The following is a 19,965-nucleotide window of genomic DNA, read 5'->3' on the forward strand; positions in this document are numbered from 1 at the left end:
GAAGCCCTCAGAGGTTTGTTAGAAAACCTTAGTGAACAATTAGCATTATGAAGGCCAATGAACACACCAGACAGGTCAGGGATAAAGTTGTGGATGAAGTTTAAAGAAGGATTGGGTTCTAAAAAAATATCCCAAGCTTTGAACATCTCATGGAGCACTGTTCAATCCATCATCCGAAAAATGGAAAGAGTATGGCACAACTGCAAACCTACCAAGACATGGCCGTCCACCTAAACTGACAGGCCGGGCAAGGAGAGCATTAATCAGAGAAGAGCCAAGAGGTCCATGGTAACTCTGGAGGAGCTGCAGGGATCCACAGCTCAGGTGGGAGTATCTGTCCACATGACAACTATAAGTCGGGCACGCCACAAATCCGGCCTTTATGGAAGAGTGGTAAGAAGAAAGCCATTGTTAAAAGAAAGCCATAAGAAGCCCTGTTTGCAGTTTGCGAAAAGCCATGTGGGGGACACAGCAAACATGTGGAAGAAGGTGCTCTGGTCAGACGAGACCAAAATTGAACCTTTTGACCTAAAAGCAAAACACTGTGTGGCGGAAAACGAACACTGCATGTCACCCTGAACACACTGTCCCCACCGTGAAACATGGTGGTGGTAGCATCATGTTGTGGGGATGCTTTTCTTCAACAGGGACAGGGAAGCTGGTCAGAGTTGATGGGAAGATGGATGGAGCCAAATACAGGGCAATCTTGGAAGAAAACCTGTTATGCCGCGTACACACGAGCGGACTTTACGGCAGACTTTGCCCGGTAGACTTTGACGGACTTTCCGAATGAACGGACTTGCCTACACACAATCCACCAAAGTCCGTCAAATTTGTACGTGATGACGTACGACCGGACTAAAATAAGGAAGTTCATAGCCAGTAGCCAATAGCTGCCCTAGCGTGGCTTTTTGTCCGTCAAACTAGCATACAGACGAGCGGACTTATCGACCGGACTTGAGTTCGACGGATAGATTTAAAACATGTTTCAAATCTAAGTCCGTCCAACTTTTGAGAAAACAAAGTCCGCTGGAGCCCACACACGATCGAATTGTCCAACGAAATCCCGTCCGCCAGGCAAAGTCTGCCGTAAGGTCTGCTCGTGTGTACGCAGCATTAGAGTCTGCAAAAGACTTGAGACTGGAGAGGAGGTTAACCTTCCAGCAGGACAACGATCCTAAACATACAGCCAGAGCTACAATGGAATGGTTTAGATCAAAGCATATTCATGTGTTAGAATGGCCCAGTCAAAGTCCAGACCCAAATCCAATTGAGAATCTGTGGCAAGACTTGAAAATTGCTGTTCACAGACGCTCTCCATCCAATCTGAGGGAGCTTGAGCTATTTTGCAAAGAAGAATGGGCAAAAATTTTCACTCTCTAGATGTGCAAAGCTGGTAGAGACATCGCCAAAATTACCTGCAGCTATAATTACAGCGAAAGGGGGTTCGCTCAGGGGGGCTGAATACAAATGCACGCCACACTTTTCACATGATTATTTGTAAAAAATGCTGAAAACCATTTATCATTTTACTTCCACTTCACCATTATGTGCCACTTTGTGTTGGTCTATCACATAAAATTCCAATAAAATACATTTACGTTTTAGGTTGTAACATGACAAAATGTGGAAAATTTCAAGAGGTATGAATACTTTTTCAAGGCACTGTATATCTGCAGCTGGCACATCTTTCTTTGCCATTCTGAGGGCACTCCTGCCAGGAAATGGCAGGTACTAGCACACTTTTGGTCTACAGAAAGAGGTGATCATACAGAGTGATGGACATCTTAAGCCACATTATTTGGAACGTGCAGTATAAAGGTTAAAACTTAATGTATGTGACAGGTCCACTTTATAAGAGACTTACCCCAGAGGTGAAAATGTTGGGGTTTCCGCTTTCCAGCATCTCCTCTAATTCGTCATCCGTTGTGTTTTTGCCAGCTTGAAGGGAAAACGGCGATGACAAAGTTACAGATGTTAGAATCACATTGATAATTACAATGCCCTATTATAGACCGCCCAGTGTTGTGGACAGACAGACGTAGAACTTTAATAATATGTCATAATGGCAAAACACAGCCTATTTTCTCTCCCATCCCAAGAAGAGTTTCTTTGGTGCTGCGCCAGAGAAATATGGAGGTTGCCTTTCTGAAAATACTAGTTTGCAGCCTGAGACAGCCAGGAATGCTTTCTGAGCCACTGGCCCAGAACAAGTATGAAGCCATTGGGGGAGATTTACTAAAACGGGAGCAATCAATATCTGGGGCAGCTGTGCATGGTAGCCAATCAGCTTCTAACTTCAGCTTGTTCAATTAAACTTTGGCATTACAACCTGGAATGTTCCTATGCAGAGTTGCACCAGATTTTGCACTCTCCAGTTTTAGTAAATAACCCTCACTAAGGCATTCTGATAACCAAATAATTAGTATTTTCAGAAGTCAGTAATGGTAGCCTTGGTACTTTCTCATTACAGGTTGCTTTTAAACCCACTTTAACTTTCCGCTGATATCAGCTAAATGCATTCCAGGTGCAACATCCTGCAAACTGAAAGTGTGTGATGTGTTAAAATTCTTGTTTTTTTTTTTCAGAAAGCAACCATAGTAGACAATCCTGTCCCCTGCCAGCATTTTATAGAGAAAGATCCTTGGTCTCTGTGTGGAAGCAGTGGTCTCTCCCTGCAGAGGTTGAACATACTCCTGGTTGAGAACACTCACCTACACTTAAAGTACAATTTCACCCAAAAGGGCAAGTTCAGCTTTTTTGCTTCTTCCCCTCCCTCCTCTTCAACTTTTTGAATATTTTTTTGGGGGGAAGAGGAGCAGGTACCTGGCGTTGATAGGTACCCACTCCCACCCGCATTGCCTAGGTGATCCAAGTGAAAGTTCGCCACCCCCCCCCCAGCACGCAGCCTCTTGGGACATGTCACAGGTTCCACAAGGCTGCAGGACCATTTGCAGAACACAGCGGGAAGCCAACTGGGAAGCCACAAGGAGTCACAGCTGGCTTCCAACAGTTAGACTGAAGAACTGCTTTAATAAGGCAAAGACGAATGTGGGACATTAAGTTGCCTACAGCAGTAAACCCTATTTCAGCTAAACAGTGTCTAAGTAGTGAAATGTGAATCCCATGATATAAAGCAACCACAGCCTGAGTAGAAAAGCCTGTCCCCTGCCAGCATGCTGCAGAAAAGCCTGTTACTTGCTAAGTCAAAGCAAGAGCTCTCCAGTCAGCAAAGTTCATGATCCCTTCTGATTGGAGAGCTCTAGTTTTGACAACTGACTTAGCAGGGAGCATGTTGGACCCACAGACAGCGAAGGTGCTTCTCTGCAGCATCATACTTCAGCTGTGGCTGTTTTCTAAATAAAGGTATAACACTTTTGTATGCATGCACCGGGAATATATTAAAATAATTTGAACTGAAAAGTTAATTTGAGCTTTATAATAAATGTCTGCTTTCATTTTGTTTGAATCTGCTTATTGTCAGATTTCCTTCCAGTTTGGCTCTATTGTGTGGATATGTATAGTAGGGAGTTTAGACTGTAAGCTTCTCTTGAAAGCATGATTTTTAGTTGCTTGTTGTAGGTAATCGACTAGCTCTTTTGTCCTACAGCTCTGGATCCTGATAGATTATCTACATCACATGCTCATCTCTGGCCCCCCAGCAGTCGGCAGCAGAGAGCCATAAAACGGGCCTTTATACACTGGGACTTTAAAGGTACCAATTCACAAATGTACACCATACACTTCCTCTAATAATCTATTCATTTTATTTAAAAAAAAAATATTGAAAAATGATTTAGTATAAAATACATATACACATATCAGCCTCATCAAGATGATCCATACGCATAGAACAACAACATCATTTAATAAAAAACAATTTTTCCCCATCACATTTGCCTTTTAGAAGCCACACCCTTAGACCATATATCGCATGTCAAATGGCGCCGATGTGAACGGGGCTTAACCAGATAATTGTGTTTCCGATGGTATCTATTACTGTGTTGTACCCTGGTCATATGGTGTGGTCCTGGCAAGTTTTGTTGTTTCCTAGACCCACATCACCAGGCATCTGTGAGGGATCACAAATTGGTAGACTTAAATGATGGATCAAGAGTTGGAGACCACTGGTTGCCAAAATTCCAATAAAAAAGGCCAGTTTACTGCCCTACAAACTTTAGGGGGGCCAAACTGTGGCCAGTGGGAGTAGAAAATGCCCTAGCATCCGTAGAAGTAAACAGTGCCATAGGCTTGGTGGTCAGTGGGAGCAAAACAATGACATCATTGGTGTCAATGTGAGCAATAGTGCCCTATCATTGGTGTCAGTGGGAGGAATAGTGCCCTATCATTGGTGTCAGTGGGAGGAATAGTGCCCTATCATTGGTGTCAGTGGGAGGAATAGTGCCCAATCCTTGGTGTCAGCGGGAGGAATAGTGCCCCATCCTTGGTGTCAGTGGGAGGAATAGTGCCCAATCCTTGGTGTCAGTGGGAGGAATAGTGCCCCATCATTGGTGTCAGAGGGATGAATAGTGCCCTATAATTGGTGTCAGCAGGAGGATGAGTTCCCCATCTCTGATGTCAGTAGGAGGAGTTCCCCATCTCTGATGTCAGTAGGAGGAGTTCCCCATCTCTGATGTCAGTAGGAGGAGTTCCCCATCTCTGATGTCAGTAGGAGGAGTTCCCCATCTCTGATGTCAGTAGGAGGAGTTCCCCATCTCTGATGTCAGTAGGAGGAGTTCCCCATCTCTGATGTCAGTAGGAGGAGTTCCCCATCTCTGGTGTCAGTGGGAGGAATAGTACTCCATTGTTGGTGTCAGTGGGAGGAATAGTACGCCATTGTTGATGTCAGAAGAGGAATAGTGCTCAGTCTTTGGTGTCAGTTGAAAACCAGAACATTGCTTCCAGTTACCTTCCTCCTATACCCTCCTTTCTTCCTTCCTACCATACCTCTGTATCTCGACAAAGGAAATCACAAGACAAAACCATGGTGGTGGTGACTCACTGATCTCCAGCTGCCTCTGGATCCGCCCTTTACTTCGCTCTCTGAAGTCCACCTGAGCCTCATTGTACTTGGTCATGGCGTCCACAAACTTCCTTGACAGGACAGAGTGCTGCGGAGAGAGTGAGAGGTGGACTATTCAGATTTTGCTCACAAAGGTCATCATTTATGAGGCAACAGGGCCAAAGTGGTCTTGTCAAAGCTAGAAATTTTGAACTAGGTAAGATATTTAAAAACAATACATTGTTATCTGTTGGCGTTGGTAAACTCTATCATGGACCAGTGTTTTTGGTGTTGAAGGACAAGTAGGAAGCTTTTCGACCAATGTTTAACTACTTCAACACCAGACACTTTCACCCCCTTCCTGCCCAGACCAATTTTCAGCTTTCAGCGTTGTCGCACTTTGAATGACAACTTCATGGTCATGCAACACTGTACCCAAACAAACATTTTTATAATTCTGTTCACACAAATAGTCTTCTTTTGGTGGTATTTAATCACCACTGGGTTTTTTTTATTTATTTGTTTAAAATAAACAAAAAAACACAGAAAATTTGGAAAAAAAAAAGTTTTTCTTAGTTTCTGTTATACAATTTTGCTAATAAATAATTGTTATTCATAAATTTAGGCTAAAATTTATTCTGCTACATTTCTTGAAAATAACCCAAATCAGTGTGTTATTTTTTAGTCTGTAGGAAAGTTATAGAGTCCACACATTATATTACCAAAGATATTGGGACGCCTTCCAATACACACACAAATTTTCATAGTAGGTGAGGTTGAAAAAAGACACAAGTCCATCAAGTCCAACCTATGTGTGTGATTATGTGTCAGTATTACATTATATATCCCTGTATGTTGCGGTCGTTCAGGTGCTTATCTAATAGTTTTTTGAAACTGCTCCCCGCTGAGACCACCGCCTGTGGAAGGGAATTCCACATCCTTGCCACTCTTATGCCACGTACACACGATCTGACTTTCCGATGGGAAATGTTCGATGTGAGCTTGTTGTCGGAAAGTCCGACCATGTGTATGCTCCATCGAACATCTGCTGTCGGAATTTCTGCACACAAATGTTTGAGAGCAGGCTCTCAAATTTTCCGACAACAAAATTTGTTGTCGTAATTTCCGATTGTGTATACACAAATCCGTTGCACAAAAGTCCACACATGCTCTGAATCAAGCAGAAGGAGCCGCACTGGCTATTGAACTTCCTTTTTCTCGGCTCGTCGTACGTGTTGTACGTCACCGCGTTCTTGACGCACCTAATTTGCCATGTAGTTGCCCACCCCATTAAATTTGTTCAGATCTTCTTGCAAAGTTTCCATATCCTGCGGAGAAGTTATTGCCCTGCTTAGCTTAGTATCATCCATAAATACAGAGATTGAACTGTTTACCCCATCTTACAGGTCGTTTATGAACAAAATATATAGGATTGGTCCCAGCACAGAACCCTGTGGGACCCCACTACCCACCCCTGACCATTCCGAGTACTCCCCATTTATCACCACTCTCTGAACTCGCCCTTGTAGCCAGTTTTCAATCCATGTACTCACCCTATGGTACATGCCAACGGACCTTATTTTGTACAGTAAACGTTTATGGGGAACTGTGTCAAATGCTTTTGCAAAATCCAGATACACCACGTCTACGGGCCTTCCTTCATCTAGATAGCAACTCACCTCCTCATAGAAGGTTAATAGATTGGTTTGGCAAGAAAGATTCTTCATGAATCCATGCTGATTACTGCTAATGATACAGTTCTCATTACTAAAATCTTGTATATAGTCCCTTATCATCCCCTCCAAGAGTTTACATACTATTGATGTTAGGCTAACTGGTCTGTAATTCCCAGGGATGTATTTTGGGCCCTTTTTAAATATTGGCGCTACATTGGCTTTTCTCCAATCAGCTGGCACCATTCCAGTCAGTAGACTGTCAGGAAAAATTAAGAACAATGGCCTGGCAATTACTTGATACGTGAACTGGAATCCCAGTCTTAGCCCGTAGGGTTCAATATTGAGTTGGCCCACCCTTTGCAGCTATAACAGATCGACTTTTCTGGGAAGGCTGTCCACAAGGTTTAGGAGTGTGTCTATGGGAATGTTTGACCATTCTTCCAGAAGCACATTTTTGAGGACAGGCACTGATGTTGGAAGAGAAGGCCTGGCTCACAGTCTCTACTCTAATTTATTCGAAAGGTGTTCTATCGGGTTGAGGTCAGGTCAGTCAAGTTCCTCCACCCCAAACTTGCTCATCCATGTCTTTATGGACCTTGTTTGTGCACTGGTGTGCAGTCATGTTGGAACAGGAAGGGGCCATCACAAAGAGGACAAAAACTCCCCTATGTGATGATTTTTTGGTGACAGGTTCTCTTTAATGAGACATCCAGGGTCTAAAAGAAAAATTAACTAGAAACTGCAAAGCTGCTACGATGACCATGAAATCATTCACTCTCAATTAGTAGTTAGGTAACATAACAATTAGATTTCTGCCTCTCCTCCAATTTTGAGGTTCTGGCCGTAGCCTATTATATATATATTTAAGAAAAGATCTATTCCTAGGGTAGTCTATAGAGGAGACGCTCCCGGGATAGAATAGACAGCTACTTGTGGTCAGAAAGGGCACGCTACACAGTTATGTAAAAAAGTTTTGTATCAAATTTTATTGTGATATTCACCTAATATTCACCTAAATCATTAAATGCACCATCCATGGGTTATTTAAAACATTTCAAATGTTCATAGGAATAAGAGAATACTGATATAGTGTCCATACCATCACTGAACACTACCATGGAACATTCACAAGCACGCTAGCGCCCTTATTGGTTATCAGGTTGATCCAATTCTAAATGTGTGATTTGAATCCAATGTAAATGTCTATACTTAAATATCTGTATCACACCATTAAGAACGGAACAAGCTTAAAGAGGACTTTTTCAACTAACCTCTGAGGACTTCCCACAAACCTAGGCACTTTAGCTTCATTTTTTCCTCATTTACTGCCCGAATTACCGACCCCCGCTCCTTAATTAGACTCCATTGATATTGCTAACATTTAATAACAATATCCCCGGGGACCACCTCTGCCTGGCACTCCCGATATTGATCACCTAATTAGGTTTGATTTATGATATTATTACATATCACTAACATTAATACAGAGGCATTTAGCCATCGGGACTGCCAGACAGGGATGGATCACTTCAGGCGCCTGCATTATGTGTTATATGTGAGTATTGTTTGTCTGAATGTTAGACATTTGTAACATTGATACCTTGTCTGTATGTTTATACATTTAAGGTATCACTTTTTTATGACATGTTGTCAGAGGACTTGAATCAATTTATCTCAACGGGAAGCAACATAATGTTTTTAAATTTAATGATTTAGGTGAATATCACCACAATAAAATTTGATACAAAACTTTTTTACATAACTGTGTAGAGTGCCCTTTCTGACCACAAGTAGCTGTCTATTCTATCCCGGGAGCGTCTACTCTATAGACTACCCTAGGTCTAAAAGACCCTGGATGTCTTATCTGTGTTTCAAGTAATCTAATGTAGGGTGCAGTGAATTCTGCACCCAATTCTTTCGTTTCTGTCAGGTCCGTACAACTGTGTGTTGGTAAAGTTGGTCCAGGGAAATCTGATTGCCTCTCGGGAGAGCAGGAAAGACTTTTTTCCCCTGCTGTAGCAAGTTGGAGCATGCTTTGCTGGGGTTTTTCACCTTCCTCTGGATCAACTGTGGGTATAGGATTGTGTATATGGGATTGTACGATTTATTTGTTTTGGTTGAACTACTATGGACTTGTGTCTTTTTTTTTTACCTAACTATGTAACTATGTTATAATTTGTGCAAAATAAAAAAAAAAAATAAAAATACTGATCCTGCCAGAAACTTTGGACCTTCCACAGTTATCCGCTGACTAGGCTTGTTTAACTTTGCTCCCAGTTCTCTCGGTTGACTACAGAACACGGTTCCCCATACCTTAAAGAGAAGAGTGGGAGAGGTTCTGTAGTCTTGTCCTACAGTGACAACACTGCGCCTCCATAGATAACATACAGTGTGTGAGTGTTGTCATCCTCGGACATATTGTGTGTTATTCGCATTATCATCTGGTGAGAATAGAGGAAATAAGCCTAAAAAGATAGAACATGAAAAGCAGCCACCACATCTAAGAACTGGTAGGCTACAATGACATACATTTTTGTTCTTGAGTTTAGTCATACTTTAGGTCTTACAGGAGGTAAGAGGTTTAATTTGGGAGAGAGGTTAAAGCCCATCTCCTTAGGCAAACAGAAATCCCTGGACCATCTAGGGTTGCCATCTGGCCAGTAATTTACTAGTAAAATGGGACTTGTCAATAATGGGAAAGAGACCATCAGACTGATATTTACTACTAGAAATAGAAGATCTCATCCTGCCAATAGAAGACACAACCTCGGCCAATGACCAAATAATAACATTACTTCCTTTCCACTCACCTGGGACTTCCGTATTCGAAGGTCTGCTGAAGACTGTCCTTCCTCTTGTTCTATAGTATGCTCCATTGCTAAAAAATCAAGAGAAAAACAGATTTAGGTCTAATCCATATTGCAACGAAGAGCGGCAGGAGCGATTCACGGCTACAAGGGGGGCAGACTGGTGCACGATTCATTAGACTTCTGTGTGTCAATGGACATGGAGCTTGGCAGCGAACATGCACCCCATAGCTGTTTGTTTTGGGGGCAAGAGGGAGAAGCCCAGCGTGCTGGGAGGGGGGACCCAAGAAGAGGAGGATCGGGGCCAGAACCAGGACAAGGGCTGGGCAGAATGGACGGTTGTCCTGGGCGCAGTGTGTATTGTAGGGATGGGGGCCGCCGCTAATTCCTTCTACTATAAGGCTGACAGAAGTAGCGATGCTACTGTCACTACTCCTGTCAGCTCAGCGCTGGAAGCGGCAAGGAGAGGAGGAGAGAGACAGGAGGAGTCGCAGGCTGTGCTCTCTCTCCCTTTCCTCCTAAGCTCGTAAATAATGGGGTGGGGGCGCAATTTGGCATCTTTGCCCTGGGCACTAGATGATCGTGTCCCGGTAGTGATCGGGCTGCTTTAGTATCGCTTTAATACACATTCTTCCAAGAACAGCTAAAGTGCCCTAATATTGTTAGCCAACATCACACGTGCTGCACTCACCCTTTAAACGTGACCGGACGTTATTTGCCGCTTTCTTGATCTCCAGGGTTAGGTTTTCCAGGTCATCCTTTGTTTCTGAAAATCAGGAAAGAAATTTGTTAAAGAGGTTGTATACCTGAGACATGAAACATGAACAAAGCATATCCCTTTATAGTATGTACTTGTCTCAGTCCAGAGCACCAAGTGTCATTTCTGTCTGCTGCCCCGTTCCTCGGTTATCTGCATGAATTACTTCTGACAAGTTTTCCTGACACTAAGAGAACAATGGTGACAGGGGAGGGACCTCCAGCAGATTGACATCCTCAGCTCTGTTCCCGTGTTCTGTGTGAAGGGGGATGTGACCCTTCCCTCCAATCAGCTCTCAGAGCTCCCTCTTGACCCAGGAAACTTGTTGAGTCCTTGGATGCTATATGTCATACCACATGCATCAATATTTGTATTGTACAGTATCTCACAAAAGTGAGTACACCCCCTCACATTTTTATTAATATTTTATTGTATCTTTTCATGTGACAACACTGAAGACACGACACTATATGCTATGCTACAATGTAAAGTAGTGAGTGTACAGCTTGTATAACAGTGTAAATTTGCTGTCCCCTCAAAATAACTCAACACACAGCCATTAATGTCTAAACTGCTGGCAACAAAAGTTACACCCCTAAGTGAAAATGTCCAAATTGGGCCCAATTAGCCATTTTCAGTCCCTGGTGTCATTTGATTCGTTAGTGTTACAAGGTCTCAGGTGTGAATGGGGAGCAGGTGTGTTAAATTTGGTGTTATCACTCTCACTCTCTCATACTGGTCACTGGAAGTTCAACATGGCACCTCATGGTAAAGAACTCTCGGAGGATCTGAAAAAAAATAATTGCTGCTCTACATAAAGATGGCCTAGGCTATAAGAAGATTGTCAGGACCCTGAAACGGAGCTGCAGCACGGTGACCAAGACTATACATCGGTTTAACAGGACGGGTTCCACTCAGAACAGGCCCCGCTATGGTCGACAAAAGAAGTTGAGCGCACGTGTTCAGCGTCATATCCAGAGGTTGTCTTTGGGAAATAGACGTATGAGTGCTGCCAGCATTGCTGCAGAGGTTGAAGGGGTGGGGGGTCAGCCTGTCAGTGGTCAGACCATACGCCGCACACTGTATCAAACTGGTCTGCATGGCTGCCATCCCGGAAGATAGCCTGTTCTAAAGATGATGCACAAGAATAGAACAAATAGTTTGCTGAAGACAAGCAGACTAAGGACATGGATTATGGAACCATGTCCTGTGGTCTGATGAGACCAAGATAAACGTATTTGGTTCAGATGGTGTCAAGTGTATGTGGCAGCAACCAGGTGAGAAGTACAAAGACAAGTGTGTCTTGCCCACAGTCAAGCATGGTGGTGGGAGTGTCATGGTCTGGGGCTGCATGAGTGCTGCCAGCACTGGGGAGCTACAGTTCATTGAGGGAACCATGAATGCCAACATGTACTGTGACATACTGAAGCAGAGTATGATGCCCTCCCTTTGGAGACTGGGCTGCAGGGCAGTATTCTAACATGATAAGGACCCCAAACACACCTCCAAGACGACCACTGCCTTGCTAAAGAAGCTGGAAGGTGGAAGAGCGCAAGGTCTTTACCATCCACCAGCTCTGTGATGTCATCATGGAGGAGTAGAAGAGGACTCCAGTGGCAACCTGTGAAGTTGTGGTGAACTCCATGCCCAACAGGGTTAAGGCAGTGCTGGAAAATTATGGTGGCCACATAAAATATTGACACTTTGGGCCCAATTTGGACATTTTCACTTAGGGGTGTACTCACTTTTGTTGCCAGCGGTTTAGACATTAATGGCTGTGTGTTGAGTTATTTTGAGGGGACAGCAAATTTACACTGTTATACAAGCTGTACACTCACTACTTTACATTGTAGCAAAGTGTCATTTCTTCAGTGTTGTCACATGAAAAGATAGAAGAAAATATTTACAAAAATGTGAGGGGTGTACTCACTATTGTGAGATACTGTGTATAGAAAAACTATATTATGACTTTTGAATGAATTTATATTGTTACTATATTTAATTTATACCTACTATAAATCAGCATATTACTATGTTAAACTGGTTTTTATTGTGGTTATTTATGGAACAATGAATTTGCAATCATGTGCATCAATTACAATTATTGATATGTAAAATGCCTCATTTAAAGACCCAGGATGGGAACTTTTGTATATCTGTCAGGGCTTTCCTCACTGAGCTCTGCAGAGTGTAACTTCAGCTCTCCACCCCCTTTTTTTCTTAACTTTCAGACACCAGTAATGAGGCACTTCTCCCACTGACACCAACGATGGCATAATATTCCTCCCACTGACACCAATAATGAGGCACTGTTCCTCCCACTGACACCAACGATGGAGCTTTATGCATACCACTGACACCAACGATGGAGCACTATGCATACCATTGACACCAACAATGGGGTACAATTCCTCCCACTGACACCAATAAAAAGGCACTATTCCTCCCACTGACATAACTATGGGGCACTATTCCTCCCACTGACACCAATGATGGAGCACTATTCCTCCCACTGACACAACGATGGAGCACTATTCCTACCACTGACACCAATAATGAGGCATTACTCCTCACACTGACACCAATGGGGCACTATTTCTCCCCCTATTATCAAAAGGGGGACATTGTTTAGTTCCATGACAGCAGGACATTTTCTACTCCTGCTAGACACAGTGTGGCCCCCCTAAAGTCTGAAGGACAGTAAACTGGCCTTTTATTTAGAAAGTTTGGAGACCCTGGCCTAGGCAAGTGATGTCATACATCCCAGGAGACTTCAGGAGGAGAGGAGGTGGGTTTTCTCGGCTAAGCACACCCTTCTGCATGCATGCTTGAGTTATGGGCAGATGGATTCCAGGAAGTAAATGCTACATGAACCATCTGCCCATAATCAAGATGGCCACAGCCAGAAATGCTGGGGGTTGTGTTTTTCAAAGTAATTTCTCAACAAAATAAAGCATGGAGACATGGATGGATGGGGAAGTTTGCTTTGAATATTAAAAATGAATTAAATAGTGTTTTTGGTTTGTGGTGCTCAGATGCAGTGAAGATCCACTTTAAGTATTTAGAGCTACTAATCCAAAAATAGCATGCAGATCAAGACTTCTGAGATCTGGCTTTCCTGATCTCCAAACTTGTTCCAGGTCAATGACTAAAAGCTATTTTTCTCACTTTGGATAGAGTAAGGGAGGGTTATAACCTGTCAGTTTACTTTTTTTTTTCCCATCCGTGTGCTATTGGGGAGATTTAACTTCACTTCCTGTCCCAGAGACAAAACAGGAAGTGAGATAAAATTCCTCCAAAAGTGAAGGAATCCAGATAAGTCACTAGAACTATTGTCCCCATTGGAAAATGTCTCCTCTATTACTTTTCTGGACAAAATTTGGGATTTTTTTTTACTTTCACTTTCATTGAGTGAATCTCCCTAGCAGGGACACAGATAACGATAAACCTGACAGGTGTTCTAATCCACGTCTACTCCAGCCAAAACTAAATAAAAAGAATTTAAGCCAGGCAACTAGCATTTTCAGAAGATGGTTGGTATTACAATCCCCCATATTTCTCTTTGTTACTGTGATAAACAAGCCATATTGGGGGCTAGATATGGCAATGATTTGGACTCAGGCGATGACCATGACATGCAACGGTCAGGTGACACCACGATAGCCAATGACATGTACATACTCTGCTCAGGAAGAGGTGCTGATAGGATGACGCTGTGCAGTTTCTTGGTCTCATTTACACTTTCTGAGATCTTGTCAATGTTCTGTCGTATCTCCTCAATCTGCAGAGAAAAAAAAAAAAAAGAAACATAATTAGAATGTAAAAATATAACCGCACAATGGGGAGCTACAGGACATTTTTACCAAAGTTTTACTGCATTCAAACATTTCATTTACTTAATTTTAATTTTTTTAGTGTTAATAGAGAAGGGTTGGTTTTGCTCCTCTGGGGAGATTTGACATCACTTTGAGTGCCACATGGGACAGGAAATGGGGGCCGAGGGATCAATAAGAACTTGATACATACAGGATTGTGTGCAGTGGCAGTGAATACCGTATTTATCGGCGTATAAAACGCACCCCAAGTTTAGGAGGGAATTGTAAGGAAAAAAATGTTTTAAGGAAAAAAAAAACTTACATTTAAATGCCCATCAATGCAGCCTTATCAGTGTCCATCTGCAGCCTTGCACAGCGTCCATCTGCATGCTTGTCCAGTGTCATTTGCAGCCTTGGTGTGATTTGCAGCCTTGCAGTCTTGTCAGTGTCCATTTGCAGCCTTGCCCAGGCTGCAGTTAAACTGCAGTGACTTGCCAATGTCACTGCAGTTTGAAAATGGCGCCACCGGCGCCAAGATACACAGAGCCGGTGTCTTGCCGAGAAAGTTCCCCCGGCGGATAAGGACCTCCCTGTACTGCAAAAGTGCAGCACTTGCGCAGTACGAATGACTAGGAGCCGCCGAAAATAGCCGAAGCTGAAAAACTTTAATCAGCTGTACACGGCGCCTGCGCTCTAGGTCCAGGTTGAAGCCCCACCATCCAAGTGGACCTAGAGGGAGAATAAAAAAGTGCCGAGCGAAGCAAGACCGCGAGGGGCCCTCTTACAGGCGCCGTGTACAGCCGATTTCTATTCTATTCGGCTTCGGCTATTTCCGCCGGCTCCTACTGCGCAAGCGCTGCGCCTGCACAGTAGAGGGGGGTCCTTATCCGCCGAGGGGAACTTTCTCGGCAGAACACCGGTGTCTTGCGGCGGCTCTCGCCCACTTTCGGCTCTTCTCGTAGTCCCGCCCGGGATGGGCGTGACTGTGAGCGGAACCAAGCGTCGCCCATATACATAGATAGCCGAGTGTACTCGGCTAGATTCAGCTAGCTCCGCTCACAGTCACGCCCAGTCCCTGTGTCCATCATAGGGCGGGACTGGGCGTGACTGTGAGCGAAGCTAGCCGAACCTAGCCGAGTACACTCGGCTATCTATGTATATCGGCGGCCGGAGATCGCTCCGCTCACAGTCAGCGGGGGATCGCAGGGGATCGGCGTATAACACCCACCCGCAATTTTCCCTGATATTAAGGGGAAAAAAGTGCTTGTTATACGCCGATAAATACGGTACATAAAAGTGTGGAAGTAGTGATGGTGAGTGCAGGAGTGTGCATCGGATCAGTGGTGGGTATTTTAGAACTTTGTAGCATCATTGGCAGCAAGTACTATTATACGTCTGTTTAGTGGTGATAGGTGTAGTAGCTAGCACCAGATCAGTGGTGACGGGGGCTGTAGCTGGTGCCAGATCAGTGGTGACCGGGGAAATAGCTGGCGCCAGATCAGTGGTGACGGGGGCAGTAGCTGGAGCCAGATCAGTGGTGACGGGGGCAGTAGCTGGAGCCAGATCAGTGGTGACGGGGGCAGTAGCTGGAGCCAGATCAGTGGTGACGGACGGGGGCAGTAGCTGGAGCCAGATCAGTGGTGACGGGGGCAGTAGCTGGCGCCAGATCAGTGGTGACGGGGGCAGTAGCTAGCACCAGATCAGTGGTGACGGGGGCAGTAGCTAGCACCAGATCAGTGGTGACGGGGGCTGTAGCTGGTGCCAGATCAGTGGTGACCGGGGAAATAGCTGGCGCCAGATCAGTGGTGACGGGGGCAGTAGCTGGAGCCAGATCAGTGGTGACGGGGGAAGTAGCTGGAGCCAGATCAGTGGTGACGGGGGCAGTAGCTGGAGCCAGATCAGTGGTGACGGGGGCAGTAGCTGGAGCCAGATCAGTGGTGACGGGGGAAGTAGCTGGAGCCAGATCAGTGGTGACGGGGGCAGTAGCTGGAGCCAGATCAGTGGTGACGGGGGCAGTAGCTGGAGCCAGATCAGTGGTGACGGGGGAAGTAGCTGGAGCCAGATCAGTGGTGACGGGGGAAGTAGCTGGAGCCAGATCAGTGGTGACGGACGGGGGCAGTAGCTGGAGCCAGATCAGTGGTGACGGGGGCAGTAGCTGGCGCCAGATCAGTGGTGACGGACGGGGGCAGTAGCTGGAGCCAGATCAGTGGTGACGGGGGCAGTAGCTGGCGCCAGATCAGTGGTGACGGGGGCAGTAGCTAGCACCAGATCAGTGGTGACGGGGGCAGTAGCTGGCGCCAGATCAGTGGTGACGGGGGCAGTAGCTAGCACCAGATCAGTGGTGACGGGGGCAGTAGCTGGAGCCAGATCAGTGGTGACGGGGGAAGTAGCTGAAGCCAGATCAGTGGTGACGGGGGCAGTAGCTGGAGCCAGATCAGTGGTGACGGGGGCAGTAGCTGGAGCCAGATCAGTGGTGACGGGGGAAGTAGCTGGAGCCAGATCAGTGGTGACGGGGGAAGTAGCTGGAGCCAGATCAGTGGTGACGGGGGAAGTAGCTGGAGCCAGATCAGTGGTGACGGGGGAAGTAGCTGGTGCCAGATCAGTGGCGATGATTGCAGTAGCCAGATAAGTGTTAACGGGGGCAGTAGCTGGCACCAGATCAGCCGCGACAGGTGCAGTAGTTGACGCCAGATCAGTCGCGATGGTGGCAGTATCTGGCGCTAGATCAGTGATGAAGGGGGCAGTAGCTGGTGCCAAATCAGTGTTGACGGATGAAGCAGCATGTCAAATTTGTGCTGGCCAGTGTAGTAGTGCATAAAGCCTATAAAAAGGAGGGTTCCGCAAATGCCAAAGGCCATTATTATTAATATCATTTGTTTTTTGCACAAGCAACAGAGCACTGAGCAGTTCTTTGGTACATGTTGTACCCCTGAAGATGCATCCAAAAATGTTGGGTTGTTGTGCAGTTGTACGTGTTGTGAGTAGTTATGCCAACTTGAGCCAACTTATTTAGTAAAGTACCGTATATACTCGAGTATAAGCCGACTCGAATATAAGCCGAGGCACCTAATTTTACCACAAAAACTGGGAAAACTTATTGACTCGAGTATAAGCCTAGGGTGAGAAATGCGCAGCTACTGTAAGTGGAAAAGAGGGTCAACAATGCCCATTTGCAGCCTCACTGTGCCCATTTGCATGCCTCACTGTGCCCATCTGCAGCCATAGGTCCCCTGAACTTCAACCTCGGTAGTTAAGGGTTCCTAGATGCCCCCTAGCTGCAGCCAAAATTTGGGGTCTCTGGACCCAAAGGGTCCCAAAATGACATTGCACCAAGCCGCATTGTACCTTACTGAAGATGCCGGCGGCTCTACCCGGAGCCGAGGGACGGGTCAGCTTTGGGTGAGGACATCGCAGGCACCTTGGACAGGTAAGTGTCCTTATTTTAAAAGTCAGCAGCTACAGTACAGTAGCTGCTGACTTTAAACTTTTTTTTTACAGGCGAAGCTCCGCTTTAAGTAGACAGAAGTCTGACCAAGTTTGCATTGCACTCTTAAGGTTCCTTTCACATTCGCGTTCCGTATGTCTGTTTTTTCTCCATCTGTTGGCGGATGAAAAACAGACATACATGTATCTCTATGGGCTAGAGGGCGTTAGCGGGTGATTATCCGCTGACATCCATCTCTACTAAGCTTTGTTTTTTTAAGACAGAAGAAAATCCTATTTTTATTCCGTTAAAAAAAAACGTAACGGAGGAAGAACGGATTTTAATGGATGATACGCTTACATCCGATCCACTGACATTCAATTTTTATTTCTAGATTTTTAGATTCTACTTAAATCCTTTTTTAATTTTTTTTTCCCTCATTAAGCACACTGTATATAGCTGGTTGCTAAGGAGGGGGCCGGGAAGCCGGCCACCGCGTCCTTAAACCGATGAGTCATCAGCTGTCAACGGGGTTCCCCCCGATGTCCATACCAGGCTCTTCGTGTCTAGTATGGATTCAGAAGGGTACCCCCCCGCCAATGAAAAATGGCATGCCCCCCCCCCCCCCAAATCAATACCAGACCCTTGTCCGAGCATGCATCCCGGCACGTCAGAAAAGGTAGAGGACCAGCGAAGACCCCCCCCCCACTCCTGAACCATACCAGTCTGCATGCCCTCAACATGGGGGCATTGGTGCTTTGATGGGGACAAGGTCCTCTTCCCGACAACCCTGGCCGGTGGTTGTCGGGGTCTGCAGGTGGGGGGCTTATCGGAATCTGGAAGCCCCCTTTAACAAGGGGGCTCCCAGATACCTGTCCCCCCCCCCACCATGTGAATGCGTATCTGGTACATCCTACCCCTACCCATTCACCAAAAAAGCAGTGAAAAGTATAAAAAACAAAAACAAGTCCTTTAATAATAGCTCTGAGCTGTCTTCTCCCGCCGCTGTCTTTCCCGTTTATTTTTTTAGCAGGTAACCGGCGGTGAGGCAGAAGACAGCAGCGGGAGAAGACGACGGTGGGAGAAGATAGCTCAGAGCTATTAATAAAGGGCTTAGGATCTGGGGGCCCCCTTGTTAAAGGGCTTCCAGATTCTATTAAGCCCCCCCCACCCGCCGACCCTGACAACCACCGGCCAGGGTTCTTGGGAAGAGGCCCTTGTCCCCATCCACATGGGGGCAAGGTGCTTTGGGGTGGGAGGCACCCACCCACCCCCATGTTGAGGGCATGTGGACATGTGCGCTCATTCGTCCCCTCTCTTTTCTGACCTGCCGAGTTGAATGCTTGGATAAGGGTCTGACCCGAAGGGCCTGGTATAGACCTGGGGTGGGCCCCATGCCATTTTTTTTCTCAATTTTCTTTTTTTTTTCCCTTACATTCAGCTGTCAACATTATATATATATATATATATATATATATATATATATATATATATATATATATATATATATATAAAATGTTTGGGGGTTCTAACACCCTAGAGAATAAAATAGCGGTCATTGCGATACTTTGACACACCGTATTTGCGCAGCGGTCCTACAAGCACACTTTTTTTGGAAAAAATAAGACAACAATAAAGTTAGCCCAATTTTTTTTATATATTGTGAAAGATAATGTTATGCCGAGTAAATTGATACCCAACATGTCACGCTTCAATATTGTGCCCGCTCATGGAATGGCCACAAACTGTTACCTTTAAAAAGCTCCATAGGTGGCGTTTAAAAAATTTTACAAGTTGCACGTTTTGAGTTACAGAGGAGGTCTAGGGCTAGAATTATTGCTCTCGCTCTATCGATCACGGCGATACCTCACATGTGTGGTTTGAACACAGTTTTGCTGCTCACGTATGCGTTTGCTTCTGCACACGAGCTCAGCGGGATGGGGAGCGTTTAAAAATCTTTTTTATTTTTACCTTTTATTTTTTATTGTACACTGTGCTTTTAAAAAAAAAATTGTGTCACTTTTATTCCTTTTACAAAGAATGTAAACATCTCCTGTAATAGAAAAAAGCATGACAGGACTTCTTAAATATGAGATCTGGGGTCAAAAAGACCTCAGATCTCATATTTACACTAAAATGCAATTAAAAAAAAAAAAAAAAATAGACTTTTTTTTTTTCAAATGACATTTAATTTTATTTTTTTAAGAGCTATGGGCGGAAGTGACATTTTGATGTTGCTTCGGCCCTGCAATGGTATGGAGACGGATGGGGGCCATCTTTCCCTCACTCATCTCCATACCACACACAAAAGAGGAGCCAATCACCTCGCTGCAGATAAAAGTGATCTAGCTGCAAATCCGCAGCAGAGACCACTTTTGTCTGAAAGCGGACCACCCACTGAAGAAGAGGATACATATGCTGCCATAACAACGATATCCCTCTTCAAAGTACCGACGTATAACGATGGCGGGCAGTCCATAAGTG

At 45.0% G+C, this 19,965-nt stretch overlaps 1 protein-coding gene across 2 annotated transcripts in view; it reads right to left on the reverse strand.

Annotated features, from left to right (window-relative positions):
* LOC141106413 (syntaxin-3-like) overlaps nucleotides 1-19,965 on the reverse strand; it is a 98,298-nt gene that overhangs the window by 28,999 nt on the left and 49,334 nt on the right. For both annotated transcript variants that reach the window (XM_073597181.1, XM_073597182.1), the window contains exons 3-7: nucleotides 13,924-14,023; nucleotides 10,177-10,251; nucleotides 9,489-9,556; nucleotides 5,003-5,111; nucleotides 1,868-1,941 (exon numbers count right to left, since the gene is read on the reverse strand). In XM_073597181.1, the coding sequence (XP_073453282.1) occupies nucleotides 1,868-1,941; nucleotides 5,003-5,111; nucleotides 9,489-9,556; nucleotides 10,177-10,251; nucleotides 13,924-14,023 (426 nt within the window). The remainder of the gene's footprint in view (nucleotides 1-1,867; nucleotides 1,942-5,002; nucleotides 5,112-9,488; nucleotides 9,557-10,176; nucleotides 10,252-13,923; nucleotides 14,024-19,965) is intronic.

The sequence above is a fragment of the Aquarana catesbeiana genome, linkage group LG08 (assembly GCF_042186555.1).
Source record: "Aquarana catesbeiana isolate 2022-GZ linkage group LG08, ASM4218655v1, whole genome shotgun sequence".
NCBI classification, from domain to species: domain Eukaryota; kingdom Metazoa; phylum Chordata; class Amphibia; order Anura; family Ranidae; genus Aquarana; species Aquarana catesbeiana.